The sequence below is a fragment of the Dermacentor variabilis genome, chromosome 2 (genome assembly GCF_050947875.1).
Source record: "Dermacentor variabilis isolate Ectoservices chromosome 2, ASM5094787v1, whole genome shotgun sequence".
Lineage (NCBI taxonomy): Eukaryota > Metazoa > Arthropoda > Arachnida > Ixodida > Ixodidae > Dermacentor > Dermacentor variabilis.
The window spans coordinates 203,604,258-203,619,379 of NC_134569.1; the positions used below are offsets into that span (position 1 = coordinate 203,604,258).

At 46.3% G+C, this 15,122-nt stretch overlaps 1 protein-coding gene across 1 annotated transcript in view; it reads right to left on the bottom strand.

Annotated features, from left to right (window-relative positions):
- Positions 1-11,277, bottom strand: part of LOC142570634 (acetylcholinesterase-like) — a 40,928-nt gene extending 29,651 nt beyond the window's left edge. Inside the window, exons 1-2 of the mRNA XM_075678996.1 lie at positions 11,227-11,277; positions 5,132-5,316 (exon numbers count right to left, since the gene is read on the bottom strand). Of these exons, the coding sequence (XP_075535111.1) occupies positions 5,132-5,316; positions 11,227-11,277 (236 nt within the window). The remainder of the gene's footprint in view (positions 1-5,131; positions 5,317-11,226) is intronic.
- Between the last annotated feature and the right edge of the window lie 3,845 nt (positions 11,278-15,122).

The following is a 15,122-nucleotide window of genomic DNA, read 5'->3' on the forward strand; positions in this document are numbered from 1 at the left end:
ACAACCAGCGCCTTTGGAGTAGCTGCTTTGCCAAGCACCGGGTCAAGCGGAAAGTGTCGCAAGCGGAAAGTGGGCCTCTGCGACACAAAGAAACATCTTGAATTCGCTAGAATTCACCTTGGGCACTTGACACACACTGTACCGCCTACTTAAAGACTTGGTGCATTTTTCAGTCCTTCTACAGGGAAATATGGCTGAAGATATTGTGGATGCCGCGACTCCGCGAGCGAGTCGAGCGAGTCGAGCGAGCTGCAGAAAGTGTGTGTGGACGACGAGACTTAAATAATCGGAATCACATTAACGTCTAGAACAAACGGCACCCCCTTTTAGGAATCTCCTATCGCTTCATCTATGTGATTGTTACTGTGTTTGAGTGCGGTTTGAACGCAATACAGAGCGCTTCCGTGTTAACAGTGCTCCATACATCTCCGTATGCGCATCGAGTTCCCGCGTCTAACAAGACATAGCGCTGAGCTTTTTGGTTCATTATGTACACATGATATCCAAGAGAGCAAAAACACACGGACGTACAAGACAAAAAGACAGCACTGCAATACTCTGCTCTGCCGGACCTACTTATATATATATATTTTTTTTTTGCACTTTGCCGAAACCGAGTTGTTCCACCCCAGAAGCTGCGGAAGCCTCCACTTGGTCAACGTCATGGAACGGGTTCTCGGAATGAAAGCTTCGAGGCCACGTAACGCCATGTTTAAAAGTTGAGCGCTCTAGTGTTCCCGTGGCCAATAGAGTGTGTCCGCCCACTCTTGATGAATTCAAAGCAAGTGTCAAGAGATTGTGAATTCTTGTGAGTCACTTATTATATTAAATTTCTGAGCATCCTAACGCATGAACTTAACCATCTTGATGGTGGAAATTTCTCGATGAGATGCAGCGTAGGAAAGTTCTTTTCCATTCAGCAGCGGCCGCCAATAAGGGAACTCTGTACCAAGAAGAAAGACATGATACCGACGGTGACAGATGAAAACAAAGCGGTCTTACAAGCGAAGAGTCCTCTCATTACCACCGTAATTTCTCTGTCAGCACGGACAATAACTCGTTAACAAATACAATATGGAAGCTTCCGCATACACCGAGGCAGCAGTGAATAGGGAAAAATTGCGGAACTGCGACTGTAGCCATGCAAAGAGAATAATATTCGTGATATGTTATAACATGTCACCGCCGAAGGTGCAACACTTTTCCACTTTACGACGAATGTTGTTTCTAAATAGTGCTACCAACGACAAAGCAAACAGCATCGTTTCTTCTTTTTCTGGGGGTACGATTGGCTATGCCGGCAAGCGACCGCGGCCCGTCCTTGTCTTCCTTTCTCGTAACACAACGCGGAACCGGAAAAAGAACGTAAGAAAGGCAATTTGCAGAGAAAGCTCGTGAGCTGCGCGCCGACCTAGATTCAACAATGATTTTCTTCCCGAGATCAGTGGTACGTCATTTCGATATGCCTATATAGTTGATGGTGAAATAGCGCGCGTGCAAGCGCATAACAGCGCTCGTCTATACGTTATGCTTCTTTGCGTCCTTAATCTGGTAGAGCGATGTGTAACATGGTGGATCGCCAACTTAGTCCGGTCTAATACCCGGCGGCATGCCTTCCTTTCTAGCTAAATTTAGCGAGTTATAACTGAGCACCTACGGGCAAGATGCACAGCGCAAAAGACATGGACAGAGATACAAACACACACGGCGCTGACTTCCAACAAGTTTATTGGTGAAGCAAAACCCATATACAGGTTAAGAGACTTGGATAGGCTAGTTGGTTGCTGGCTTGATGGAACATTGTTAAAACGGCGCGTTTTGGGGACGGGACACAGAAAGAATGCACAGAGGACAGTCGCCGAGGACATCGTCGACGGTCGCTTCCGTGCATTCCTTCTGTGTTCCGTCCTCAAAACGCGCCGTTATAATCATGTTTCATATACACGGTGCCCAAACTACCATGCACCAAGATTTAAAAATGTGCAAATTCCGCGTAGCTCGATAGAACCAAGGTAATGTTGTTTGCCGTCGCTTGGAGATACTCGGAGTTAGTTTGCGTACCGCCTAATTGCATAATTAGTCTTAATTAATTAATCAACTTTTCAAATATTACAATGAGATGAAAAGTGTCAAAGAGAAAATTGCAGTGCAACATGAAAAACTCCCGATACACCTTTCGGTTGGACCATATACGTGCCACATAGAAGTGTTTTTCCAAACGTGAAAGAAGCCAGCGAATGCACGCAAAATTGCCGCGCGACTGGTCGATCGAGACACTTCGCGTCTATACACGGGCTTCGATTCACGCTCGGGAAAACTTTCATGTACCACGTATTAACGCGATAGCGCGTATTAACGCGATGTCGTTAAGGGCTCGGTGTCGCAGAGAATCCGGCGTCGGCATCCCGCGTCCAGCGTCCTGTGTCCGTCGCTTCAGCAAAAGGAAATTCGGACCGAATTCCGAACCACGTATACCCAACCACTCTTCGACCACCAAATCTGCCCTTGCTTTGTTTTTCATTCTTTACAAAGTTATTCCTCAGAATTTTGAGAACGGCAGCCCACAAACGAATGTAATGAAAAAAAAAGACAAAGGAAAACACCGACAGCGCACATCGACAAAGCCTTTAGCGCAACACAAGAATGCACGGACGTGACAGAGACACAGGACAGCGCTGTCACATCACGTCCGTGTCACGTCCTGTCACGTGCGTGTCTTTTTGAATTGCGCTAAAGATAAATCGTACCAACTAGCCCAAGTATCAGCCTAGTTGAGCGCATATCTCATATGTTTTCTCTTCTCAGTCTCATCATAAGAAGCCAACAAACACTGACACCAAGGGGAACATAGGGGAAATTACTTGTGCTTAATAAATTAAGTAACGAAACGATAAATTAATGGAAGTGAAAGTGGATGAAAAAACAACTTTCCGCTGGTGGGGAACGACACCACAACCTTCGCATTTCGCGTGCGATGCTCTACCCATTGAGCTACCGCGGCGCCGTTTCCCCGTCCTCTTCATTGGGTATTTGTGTTTCCTTGTAGAATCCTGGGAGTTTTAGCCAGCGCCACCACTCACAGACCTTGGCGGCGGATGTGGAACATCATTTCTGCCGCAGGCATCACGAGAACGTGATCTCAGTCTGAAATATTAAATGTGCGAAACAATAACAAGAGATCGACCCACGCAAGAGGCCGCGTTTCTACGAGAAAGCTTGCCTTCGTGTATAGCGTTCGCCGCCAGTGTTTCCTGGTAAACATTACGGTTACATAAGCGTCAGTCGCCGGGAAGCATTAAAAGCAGCCAGGGGTCTTCGAATACTATTTAAAGGGGAAGCTTAAGCGTCCTGCAAATTTGGAGCAATAGAAAGCTGTATCGGGAGTGTTTTATGGTGCTCTACAATTCTCTCACTTCTCGAGGCGTACAAGTGCCTCGAGAGGCAAGTCGCGCGGCAATTTTGCGTGCATTTCCGGGCTTCTTTCATGCTCTGAAAAACACTTTAATGCAGCAAGTATCGAGCAATAGAAAGCTGTATTGGGAGTTTCTCATGTCGCTTTATATATGCAATTTTCTCATTGACACTTTTCATCGAATGCTAATATTTCAGAATTTGATTAAGTAACTAAGACTAAATATCTAATTAGGCAGAATGAAAAATTAATGTGAGCATCTCCAAGCGACGGCAAACATTACCTTGGTTCTGTCCAGCTAGTGGCATTCGCATATTCTTCAAATCTGGCTAAAGTTAGCTGTGACATCCTGCACGCATATATATGTATAAGCGTCTTACGTAACACTAGGATGGTCGTATCAAAGCCCATGTCCGAGCATTTAGAATTGATTTAGGTAGGTAATCTTTCTTGGTATCGGCGCGAGTGACGGGGAACTGACGCAGGAGGTACGAAACTTTCTAATGTAGTTCGCTTCTGTAATTTCGAGCGCCACCTGCAAGCTGTGTTTTGCAGGAATTCACAGTGCTTAAAGAGGGACCTGCAGACGCTGTCGCAGCAGTAAATTCGTAGGTGGTCTTGCACCGTATTGCGCTCTTCACTGTGGTGCTCTTTTAGACGATCATTAGGGCACGTACCGCTTTGCCCTACATATTGCTTCCCACGAACAGGCAGGTGCAAGCCGGAAGAAGGAACTGCTGGATGCCAAAACTACTTAGTTTTTAAGGCGAAAGCGTTTTTACGCTCATGGTGAAGTTCGTGTCAGCAGACGTGACCGCCGGAGTGTCCGCCGAAGCATCATCACGCCATATGATGACAGATTAAAAGATGAAAAAAGATTGATAGTGACAGTTAGTGAATGATAACGTTCGATAGCGATTCGTAGAGATTAATAATGACTAGTAATGACTAATAATGACTAATAATAACTTGTAGTGACTACTAATGACTCGGAAATGGCCAACAAGTCTAACGACGGCTTGTACTGACCACAGTTGGTTACAAATGACTCAAAACGCTTAGTAGTGAGCAGTAATGACTAAAAGAAAGAAGAGAAAGAGAAGAGGCAAGGAGAAAGAGGCGAATGATAAGAGGAGGAAGAGTAGGCTGTAACCCTGTAACTTTTTGTCTACCAACCTCGTTTAATATCGTTAGTTTTAAACACCTGTGAATGTGTAACTGCGGATCGTTATCGCCCTATTTGTAACAAACACGAGCGTTTGAAACTGTGTGGAATAGTTCTGTCTTGTCTGCCTTCTGGTTCTGGCCGCGCACGAACTCAACTATAAGCAAGGAGCTTGAGAATTGCGGAAAGCACGTTGTCAGCGGCTCGTTGTGCCTGTCTGCCCGCAGAACCGTCTCACCATTTTTGTGTGTGCTTTATTCACGGTGACAATTTCGCGATGCGTAGAAGTCTGCTCGCGCCTTCTGGAATACTTGGCCGCTTCGGCTTCTCTGTGCCGCCATCGCAGTACTTTCCACATCAACCACGGCCGCGCGGCCTCGCATCGATAAACTGTGATGGCGACGCCACATCGCGCAGCGAGGATGCGCTGCACGATTCAATTCTGTGGCTTCGCCTGAAGTGCGCGAGAACGGTGGCAGCTCGTCGCACTGTTGAAGGGAAAGCTGTGGCGGTAAGAACTCTGTTACGGAACGGCCGAGTACAGGCATACGAACCTCGTGGCGAGGTCCTGCGGTGCGCTCCCATGGACAGGAGTGGCTCCGCGATGTGCCAGCGGTGGTACCGCGGAGTCCAACTGCTCGCCCAGATGGCGGTCGCTGGCGAAAGAGCGGGCGGTTTCGCGACCCTTAGGCTCGTCTCTGCGAGTCTGGTGGCGAGCCTTGCGAACGTCAGCGCGCTCCTGCGTGCGCCCACGAAGTAGATGGAGAGGTAACGGACGCCATTTGTGCCCACGCATTTGACTGCGCGCGCTTACTTGTACGCTTCCTTTACTATGGGAGGGGGGGGGGGAAGGGGAGAACAAATGCAGAAAAGATTTCAGTTTACCGACAAAGCGTTCAACCACGAGTCAGGTATGATATTCATTCGTGTAAATGTGCTCTGTTCGGCTCTGCCTGCACTCCCCACTTAATAAACATTCAATTTGTCCTTTTCACCGAGGTGGACCTTCAGGGGCGACATCTGGAACATTTGGTCACTGCGTTGACAGTCATCACCATAACGAACACGCCCTTTGCGTACACCAGGCTAAAACAGGAAATAACTCCTTAGCGCGTCAATTTTTATTTTTTTACGGCAAACTTAGTTCGGTCTTTATTAAAGCCAGAAAATGCCTTAAGTACCTCAATTCTATATAAAAAAAGAAAACGCAGAGTTGTGATTTCATGAGGAATTGTTGTCGCGGATCATATATTGTCCCATTGAGGTGAAAGGTGTTGAAAGGTGCAGTGTTAAGACTGGGTTACGAATTTAACTCTTTATTGGGGGGTGATGATCTAGGGAGACTCAGCACAATGAAAGCGGTGAGCACGCTCATCGGTCGTCAGAAATCTGATTTGCGGTTCAAGCCAGTCGGTTTTTATACGTCGCGCGTCGACAGTTCCAGCGTAATCGCTTGTACTCGCACAACTTCCAGAAAGTATATCCCTATTCCTGTCGCCCATACAAGCTGAATACCGAAGGTCCAGCTAGGACATAAACAGATAGGCTCAACAATAAAGTTTGAGTAAGTTCCAAATCATGCAGGCGCGTCCTGCGCCGCGAGCGATAACGTTAAGCTGTTAGCGGTTGAAGTTCGGTCTCCGTGAATGGGATAAATATACGTACGTACACACGTCCAAATACTATGCCACGCGCTTACGGTAATTAAGGGGTATATTTTGCGACCTTGCACAACGGGCGTTTAAATTGCAGGTCATCATCATCATCATCATCATCATCATCATCATCAGCCTGATTACGCCCACTGCAGGGCAAAGGCTTCTCCCATACTTCTCCAACTACCCCGGTCATGTACTAATTGTGGCCATGTTGTTCCTGCAAACTTACTAATCTCATCCGCCCACCTAACTTTCTGCCTCCCCCTGCTACGCTTCCCTTCCCTTGGAATCCAGTCCGTAACCCTTAATGACCATCGGTTATCTTCCATCCTCATTACATGTCCTGCCCATGCCCCCGCCCCCTCATTTCTTTTTCTTGATTTCAACTAAGATGTCATTAACTCGCGTTTGTTCCCTCACTCCAATCTGCTCTTTTCTTCTCCCTTAACGTTACACTCATCATTCTAGGTAACCTTCAATAAATGCCTGAACCATTAAAAAACTTGAAACCTTTGCGGAAACAATCGAGCGTACTTTTTGCAGTTCCATCTAGTATACGTTTTCTTTATTATTGTTATATTATAATTGGATAACTTTTTAACCGATCAGCCCATTGGTAACCCCTATATCTAGGCTGGAACAGTTACAGCATTTTTTTAATGGTAATTTTCGTTTTGCATGGTCTTTAAGAGACTGACGCGAGGTTCATTTTTTTCTCTTCATCCGCGAGTTGATGATCTTGACATTAGCGCTTGTTAAATGGCAGGCCTCAGGATGTGTTTTATGATAAAGCCATTATAGCGCTTAGATTCGCAGGTTTATGCCAATAATGCCGCCATGAAACAGTATAGACTGCAAATATATCTTGCCATCAAATACGTTTTCTCTCAAGAAAAAGAAACTCCGTGTTCGCCTTTACGAGACAATTCATAACTACATGCTGCATCAAATATGATAGAGCATACAATGTTTTACAAGCAGAACCACCAGAATATCGTTTTTTTTTTCAACGTAACAGTAGGCTGATCAAAAAGCACACACTTTCGCAATTCTCGCGTACTAACTTCAAGTGCACAAATAGTTAGAATGACCCACTTATTTATACAATATGCTTTTAAATGCGTAAGAATTTCTGTGCCTAACCAACGAGGAAACCCGTCCGCCCATCTGTCCGTCCGACCGTCACGTAAGACGATCGCTTTCAAAAAATCCCGCAGCAGTGAGCAAATTGACTTTTGTGCTGCCTCTTTCTCCCTTCTACGTAATCTTCGCAGCGAGTAGAACTTGCTGTTGGGCTAGTTTGTAACTATCGATATTGAAGTAACCAGGAGGAATTTTTGCACACAGCGCACACGACGCTATCACCACTCGCGCACTCTGTCCCCATCGCAGATCGGTTTGAGAATAGGGCCTGCGCGGCCGAGCAGCCGTCGCCGGAATACGGTTGATCATGGTTCGTAATGGTTCGACATATATAGGTAAGGCGCTATATAAAGACCGATAACTGCCAATAATGATCGGAACGTCATCAGCAAACCTGGCACTGCGACCTGCAGTAGTTTGCTTGTGTCATCAATTAAGCTTGCGCCACCATCTGCAGCCATCAATGTCGCCGCAGCGCTGTCCCTTCTATTGGTCGGATCATGTTTCATAACATTGATAACGACACTGGGCTGCGTGGAGACGAGCAAGTGGCACAATGCCTACGCGTACTTAGACAACTCCCAGAGGAGTTTCAACATGATTTTTTTTTCATGCTGTGTACCATCTGCCGCCATACATTCAAGAAGTAACTGTAAAATTCTATAAAGAATGGCAATCGCTACGTATATCATTGATATATATGGCACGGATTCCGGGTAATTAATTAGACTGTTCTGTTGGCTTTCTTAATGTTCCCAGTTATATTATGCGTATCACGCATATATAGGGTGCTTCAGCGAACACTTTCAAAAATTTATAGAAGTTGTAGCAGCTAGCACAATTGTAGTCCAGGAACTGGTCTACTCGAAGAGGCGGACATGCACAAAAAAATGTTGAAATGCTCAATGCATAAGGGCGCGTTTCTGTCGTCGCCATCGCCGTGAGGTACCGCATGAAGTCTAAGGGTGATAAAATCATCGCCGCGCGCCGTTTGCTGTACGCGCGAGCGAAAGCGTGCGAGGGTCAGCCGACGAATGCGGCTCAATCTCGTGTGTGCCAGCGCAGAAGGCGGGCCGGAAGCGAGCCCCCTCCTGCCGCGCGCGAGGAACGGGGCCGTTCTTCTCCGGCGGCTTACGGCACGAGCGCGCGGGCGCCGTATCTTGAAAGCTGTCTGCGACGTGACCAACGTGAGCGCCAGCGCGGGCCCCATCTTCAAAGCGATGCGCGATGTTTGCAGAGTGCGCGTAGTGCCGGTAGCGTCGTACGCGCCGTGATTTCGACGTTTCGCTCGCGCTGAAGCGAGAGATGCACGAAGGTAAATTCGAGCGCTGCTGCTGCCTCGATTCCTCACTCCAACACTTTGACAGCGAGTTTCCGCGCTCATCGAGCGAGATGTGCTCATGTTTACCGGCGCGCGCGTGACACCGTTCTTGTCAATTTACTTCAAACATGTTGGCGGGATAATTGGTTTGAATCCACGAGAGAATGTGCAAGCGCGACTGAAGGATGACGTAGAAAGAAGCAGACACACAAAGACAAGGCTTACTCGGTGTGTCTGTTTTTTTCTACGACCTCGTTCAGCCGCGCTAACGTATTATATGATTGTTAGTTTCGTAAGTAAGCGAACGTTTACAACTTTGTACGTTCGATAAAGCTACATCTTCACGTCGTATAGCTATCTATTAATTTGCTAACGCAATCGTTGCTTCCCCTTTCGGGTGAAATTGCTACTTTTCTATACGAATAGAGCAAACTACAAAATAATCTTACGCCGTTGTGCATGTCATGCTTTCAGCTGGATTAATCTGCGACTTTGATGATTAACATAAAATCGAAACGCATGGATTGTCTTGCAGGCCAGTATATTTTGCTTCACATCTTACTGGCATATTAATGGCAGCCCTTTTTTCGGTACGTTACAAATATTCAGGGTATGTGAACAAACGTGGCGAAAGTTTCAAATCGCGTAGAATGCTACCATTTGACGACGCTGTTCTTGGCCTCTAGCTTTGTGTCGCTGTTAATGTATGCTCATGCTAAACCGGATTATTGATAAAGGAAAGTTGCTCTCTTTCACACTTGAACCTTGCAGCGCACAAATGTTTCCGGGTCTTGAGAAGTACAGAATGGGAACGCAGAATACCGTGTTGTTCATAATTAACGCGACAAAAGTAGTGACCTATAGGTCTATACTGAAAGTATTGGAAACAGAAATGCAATATATTTTTCAAGTCTGCTTTAGTCTAAATTGCAAATTTACCGGTTTGGTAATTTTGTAACCTCATTTCTAATCAACATTTCGCGCTCCAGAACACGGTGTCTATTGCATTCCAACTCCGGATTACAGAATTCCCGGCTACCTTTGCAGTTACATTCCACCTGTCCCACTTGTGCCCTCATTCCACTTCCGTTCCATTCCGGCAGTTTCATAATGTGGAATGATGCCGGAATCATTCCACAACGACCAGTGGCACAATTAGTCATCTCTCGGAAAATTTTACTAACCGGCTACTAATTCAGTGGTTGGAAAATAGATAACGTAATAAAAATTTAATTATTGAATTAACGTCCCTTCACTCCACTGTAGGTTACGAGATACGGGGTAGCGGAAAGTCTGAATGTAGTTTTGACAACCTGCATTATTTTTAACTGGAACTACATTTAAGTAGGCAAGCGTATTTGCATTTCGCCTCCCAACAAGAAGGGGCCGCTGTGACCGGAAAGCGAACTTGCCACCTCGTACCCAGCAACATCATACCCACTGCAAGTCAAATTCAGCAATTCATTATGAGAACCGCGCAAAGCGGCCTTCCCTTTCTAAATGTCCGACTGCGGTCTGAATGCTCTTCCAGCTCCCGGTGTTTCACAGAAACGTCTGAATGTAAAATAAGCGGCGATTTGCCTTTCTTTTGTTACAGGCGAAATGCTATCCCTTCGCGCGCTTCCAGAACATTACCTGGAGTAGCCAGAACATTACAATTCTGAATTGACGTGGAAATGATCTTATATAAAAAGCGAGAGTTGTTTACTTAGATATCATACAGGAAACGGGTGGATCAAGAATGCAAGAGATGCATCGGCATTGCCACGGCCAAGTACGCTGATTAAGAGCGTTGAGTCGAACAGGCGTGCCGGTGCGCGGCCCTTTCTCAATTAGGCATCATCATCACAGTGTTTGAGTCTCGTGCAGGTCGAAGTCGTTTCGAAATTTCAAGTTCACTTGTGCCAACCAACCGCAAATTTTCCTCTACTGGTCTGTCCCCTTGCGACGATAGACCCTTTTCAGGCCGATTCCGTGGGCGCCGCCATTATATTAATCACGTGGTGACGCGTCGATTGCCTACCTCTGCCGCCTGCATTGCTTCCATTTTTACACTGGATGTGCTTGCAGTTCACCAAACCTCTGTTTCGGCGAATATCGTCGGCGGTCGACTGGGTGGACGACACAAAGCTTTGACCACAGCTGGAGAGGACGCGTATGTGCTCTCGGAGCTGATTACGCCACGTACAAACGGTGCGAGCAGCGTATACGGTGATTACACATAGAAGCGGGGCTATAAGTGGTTTCTGAGCTGTCCAAGCTTTCCGCGTATGAAATAAATCAGGATCGGTGCGTTTTGATCCTCGTTGGCAAAACTGAAGCAGCGGCTTGACATGTTTCTGACTCAGTAAAGTTCCTCGGTGCGGCCACTATACGTTGTTTATTTTCTGCTACCTAATCGCTCGCGGGTGTGCTCAGTTATGACAGATTTCGTCTTGCAGCGCACAAGTGCTTGGAAGGTAAATGTTCGGTAGTTTGTAATAGCCTGTAGTATAAAGACTTACTAGTGCTAGTCAATTAGCTATACCCGGTAAGCTTCTAACATTCGTGTGCTGTCGGTGTAGTCGTCGTCACCCATGACTGGATGCATATCGATTAAAGTGTGTGCCCATTTGCTTATTATTGATACGTTGGGGGTAGTGTGGGCGTGATATTAAGTGTGAGTTGGGCATGATGTGTGTAGATAACGTGCGAGAAACTTTTTATGCCTGGAAGCGGGGGCGCTACTACCTTTGTCCCTGCGTAACAAGCGCTACCTACTCCTGCCGGCGTTCCGGTGTTGAAGTCCTTTCTTTGGAGGTTAGGGATACAACATTGGCGAACTGGCTAAAGTTTTTAACCTCAAGGAACGCCGTCCACAGCTCAGTGCGGCTGGCAAAACAGGCAGTCCTCATGTATCAGTGGTTCGTGGAATTGGTCACACATATTTATTACATTCCTTTATATGCCACACGTTTTCCTTCTATCGTTTTACCTTGTTGCTGCATGAATGGAGCACAGTGCTTTAGCGAACATACAGTCGAATTTCGTACATCTGATCACACGGCAGCAGGGCAGAAGCAGTAATGGCTTCGTATTCGGGCGGTTTCGCTGAGGGAACGGGCGGCCCGCCAAGTAAAGTGCCGTCTCATTCCACTAGAGCAAACTTCTCCGCGAAAACAGTCTATAATTAAGGCAGGTAAAATTATACTATTAAATAATATCCACATATCAAAGGGTTCCTGTCACATTTTTCACAAAAGGCGTCGAATAAGTTATTATTATTATTATTATTATTATTATTATTATTATTATTATTATTATTATTATTATTATTATTATTATTATTATTATTATTATTATTATTAAAAGGCACGCCCTAAAAAGATATTTTCAAACGAAATGGTCGTCACTGTGCCTTTAGTGATTTAAGTTATGGGCAAGCACACGCTGCCACTGGCCTGCCACCACGACATTCCCCGCTTTCACATCAACGCGACCGAACTGGACTCTCCACGTACCGAGAGCCGAGTCTGACCTTGGCGCATTACCTTGTGATTAAGACGTTGCAGGCGTGGCACATCTAAGGGCACGCCAGAAAGGCTACAATGGTCTACACCAAATATATGTTTTGTGGAGATCCCGTGCATATACGAAAACAAACTTGCCGCTGTAGGTGACGATGGCGACGGAGGCGACCAAGTTTCATTATGCTTCGCGCGATGGCTTTCTGTAGACGGTGACATCCGACCGCTGCGGGTCCCGGTTCCTGTAACACACGCACAACCGATAGAAGCACTAACGAAAACCCGTAGGCACTCATGATATTAGAGAGCCTTAGATTAAGGTGCCCAAGCGTTGGGGGACGCAAACTGCCGGTCGTACGAAAGCACACAAGGCGAGCACAAAAGATCGCGAAGGGTCCACAATGAAATTTTCGTCCCACAAAATTTGGACACCCAGCTACTTTCTATAGGGGAGCTTTAGAAACGGCGCACGCGAGCGTTTTTGCCTGCCCAAATCCTCACGCCCTGCTCGCGTTCTTCAGTACGCCTGGCAGTAGGCCTCTCCTCAACTTTTTGGCGCGCAAAGTCTAACACCGTAGCGGTTCGTTACACCGCAAGGTGTTGGTCTACTATCATTACCTTCTCCCCTCGTAGGCGTTACACTCGATGGAGTGAGCAGAATGAGAGCTCGGTGAAAGTTGGAGTGAATGTTGCGACAAGTGGAATCGCCTTGAAAAAGACAAGTCCACTTGTCGAAACGTTGGCCTTGTATTTCCATCTCCAGCCTTCCCCGTGTTTTTACTCGGCACGTGGTGCCCTATCGCTCACACATCAAGAAACCCCACCACACAGCGTCGAGAACTCAAGGATCTACAAGAATGTGTTCAAGAAGAGGCCCGGCGCAAAACGCCATTCCTTTGAAAACGTCTTGTTTGTTGATGGCTTTCGCGAATGACACGTTCGGTATCACCATTGCCTAGAATGGGTTCTTGTTTAATAAACGTTTTTATTATTACGGCTCCACATTTCATAGATATTGCTGTTAGTGTGCTTTCAGACTGTCTGTTCCACTCGTTCTCCCGCGTCAGGCACCCTGCCTATGTAACTCGGATGGATGGATGATGCCGTGAGCCGCCCCTTTGAAACGGGGTGGTGTGGTTAAACCGCCAAGGGGCTCCTTTTCTGATTTTTTTCTAATGTTCTACCTATCTTAATTTCTTAAACATGCGAAAAATTCTCTGCATCAAATAATCTAGTCTTTTATTGCAAACATTGTTTTTGTAGAATAAGAACAGGAACAGCGCCACACAGGACGAGCGAGTAAACAGTACTGAGTCCTGTTTGAGTCTGACTGAGTCGCTCGTCCTGTGTTGCGCTGCTCCTGTTTTTATTCTAAAGATGAACCAACCAGCCCCATTGAACACACTAATTGTTTTTTTTTTGTATACATTTACGTTGTTTGTGGCCTCCTTGCTTTCCTGCCACCAAACCCTAAATCGCCTTTCACTAATCTCTGTTGCGGACATGTTTAATTTCCCCTTGCTATCCCTGAATCCAAACAAAAGCTTCACGGACGCCAGCGAAGCTTAAACCGACAGCCAGGTAGTTATATCTTCATATTCCAATAAATCATATTCCATCGTTTCCCTAGCGTTACCGCAGCAAGCACATGCTTCTTCTTTGGCATATTTTGCGTTATAATGAGATGTTCTAAGGCATTCTGACCTCGGTTCGAAAAGTAACGAGTCTCCTTTTCAGTTGTCATGAAATGCTTCTCTCCTGATTTTCGTTTTACCTCTTAGACATAACCGGTTTCTTTTTCATTGCGGCTGCTCAGGAGATTGTCCCAGCCTCTATTAATGCGTTCGACGTTTTTCTTGTCATGTCGCTTACTATACCGACCGCATACTTGCTGGTAAGCTTCCTAGTCATCTTTCTTCACTGTAAATCGATATTTTTCCTGCACAAATATATGAACACTCTCGCAACCCACATACTTTCTTTCATATTTTCTGTCATTCCCCATGATCAAATTGACTGTGAGCTTCCCTTACTTGAAAACTTCTCCAGCTCATATTACACTGTACGGTTTCATCTGTAGTCCCACTGACGTCCCACTGACGTTTGTACCATTGGCTTCAAGCAAACAACCGCACGTTCAAATGTTACAAACCATTACACCTTTCCGCATACTCCGGAGCACCTCGTACCTACTGTATCCCCGCAGCGTTCTGTGTTTCATTATGGCAGCATTCCTATTCTTTGCTTAGACTTTAGCGCTGTTGAGCACGCCTCAGGCGGAGACGCTCGCTGCTCTGATAGGAGAACGCTGTTGGCCGGGCGGCAGTGTTGTTATGCAACTGTTGTTCCCGTCGTCCGCGGCTCGCCTTCGCAGGAACAGTGGCTCTTGGTTCATTGCAGCTGAACGTGCCCAAATTTGCACGACAAAATTTTCACCACTTCGACAATAGGGAATACGCTATTGTCACGGGGTAGTGACGGTAAAGAATACAGTATCAATACTGTGAAAGACGAAACTAACTTTTATTGGGCGAACCTGTGCCCACAAAAACAGACTACACTTAAGGCACAGCGATAGCGGCGAGCACAGTCGGTGATCGTCGAAAATCTTATCAGCGGGTCAAGGGCGTCGGCTTTTATACATCAGACGTGGAAGGTTCCAGAGTAATCTTTGGAACCCGCGTGTCTTCCACAACTTTCTGCACCACTGGCGTCGCGCGATGAAATCAGATTACACGAGGTTCGGTGACAACAGAAAGCAGATATAACCATCGATAACTATCGAGATACTTCCGATACATGTAGGTACGTCCTGAGCTGTGCGATAACATTTGTTAGGCGGTGAAACGCGGTCACCCGATAAAGATAAGCAAGTACACGTGTCAATATCAAATGACAGGAGTTCTAGGGACATATT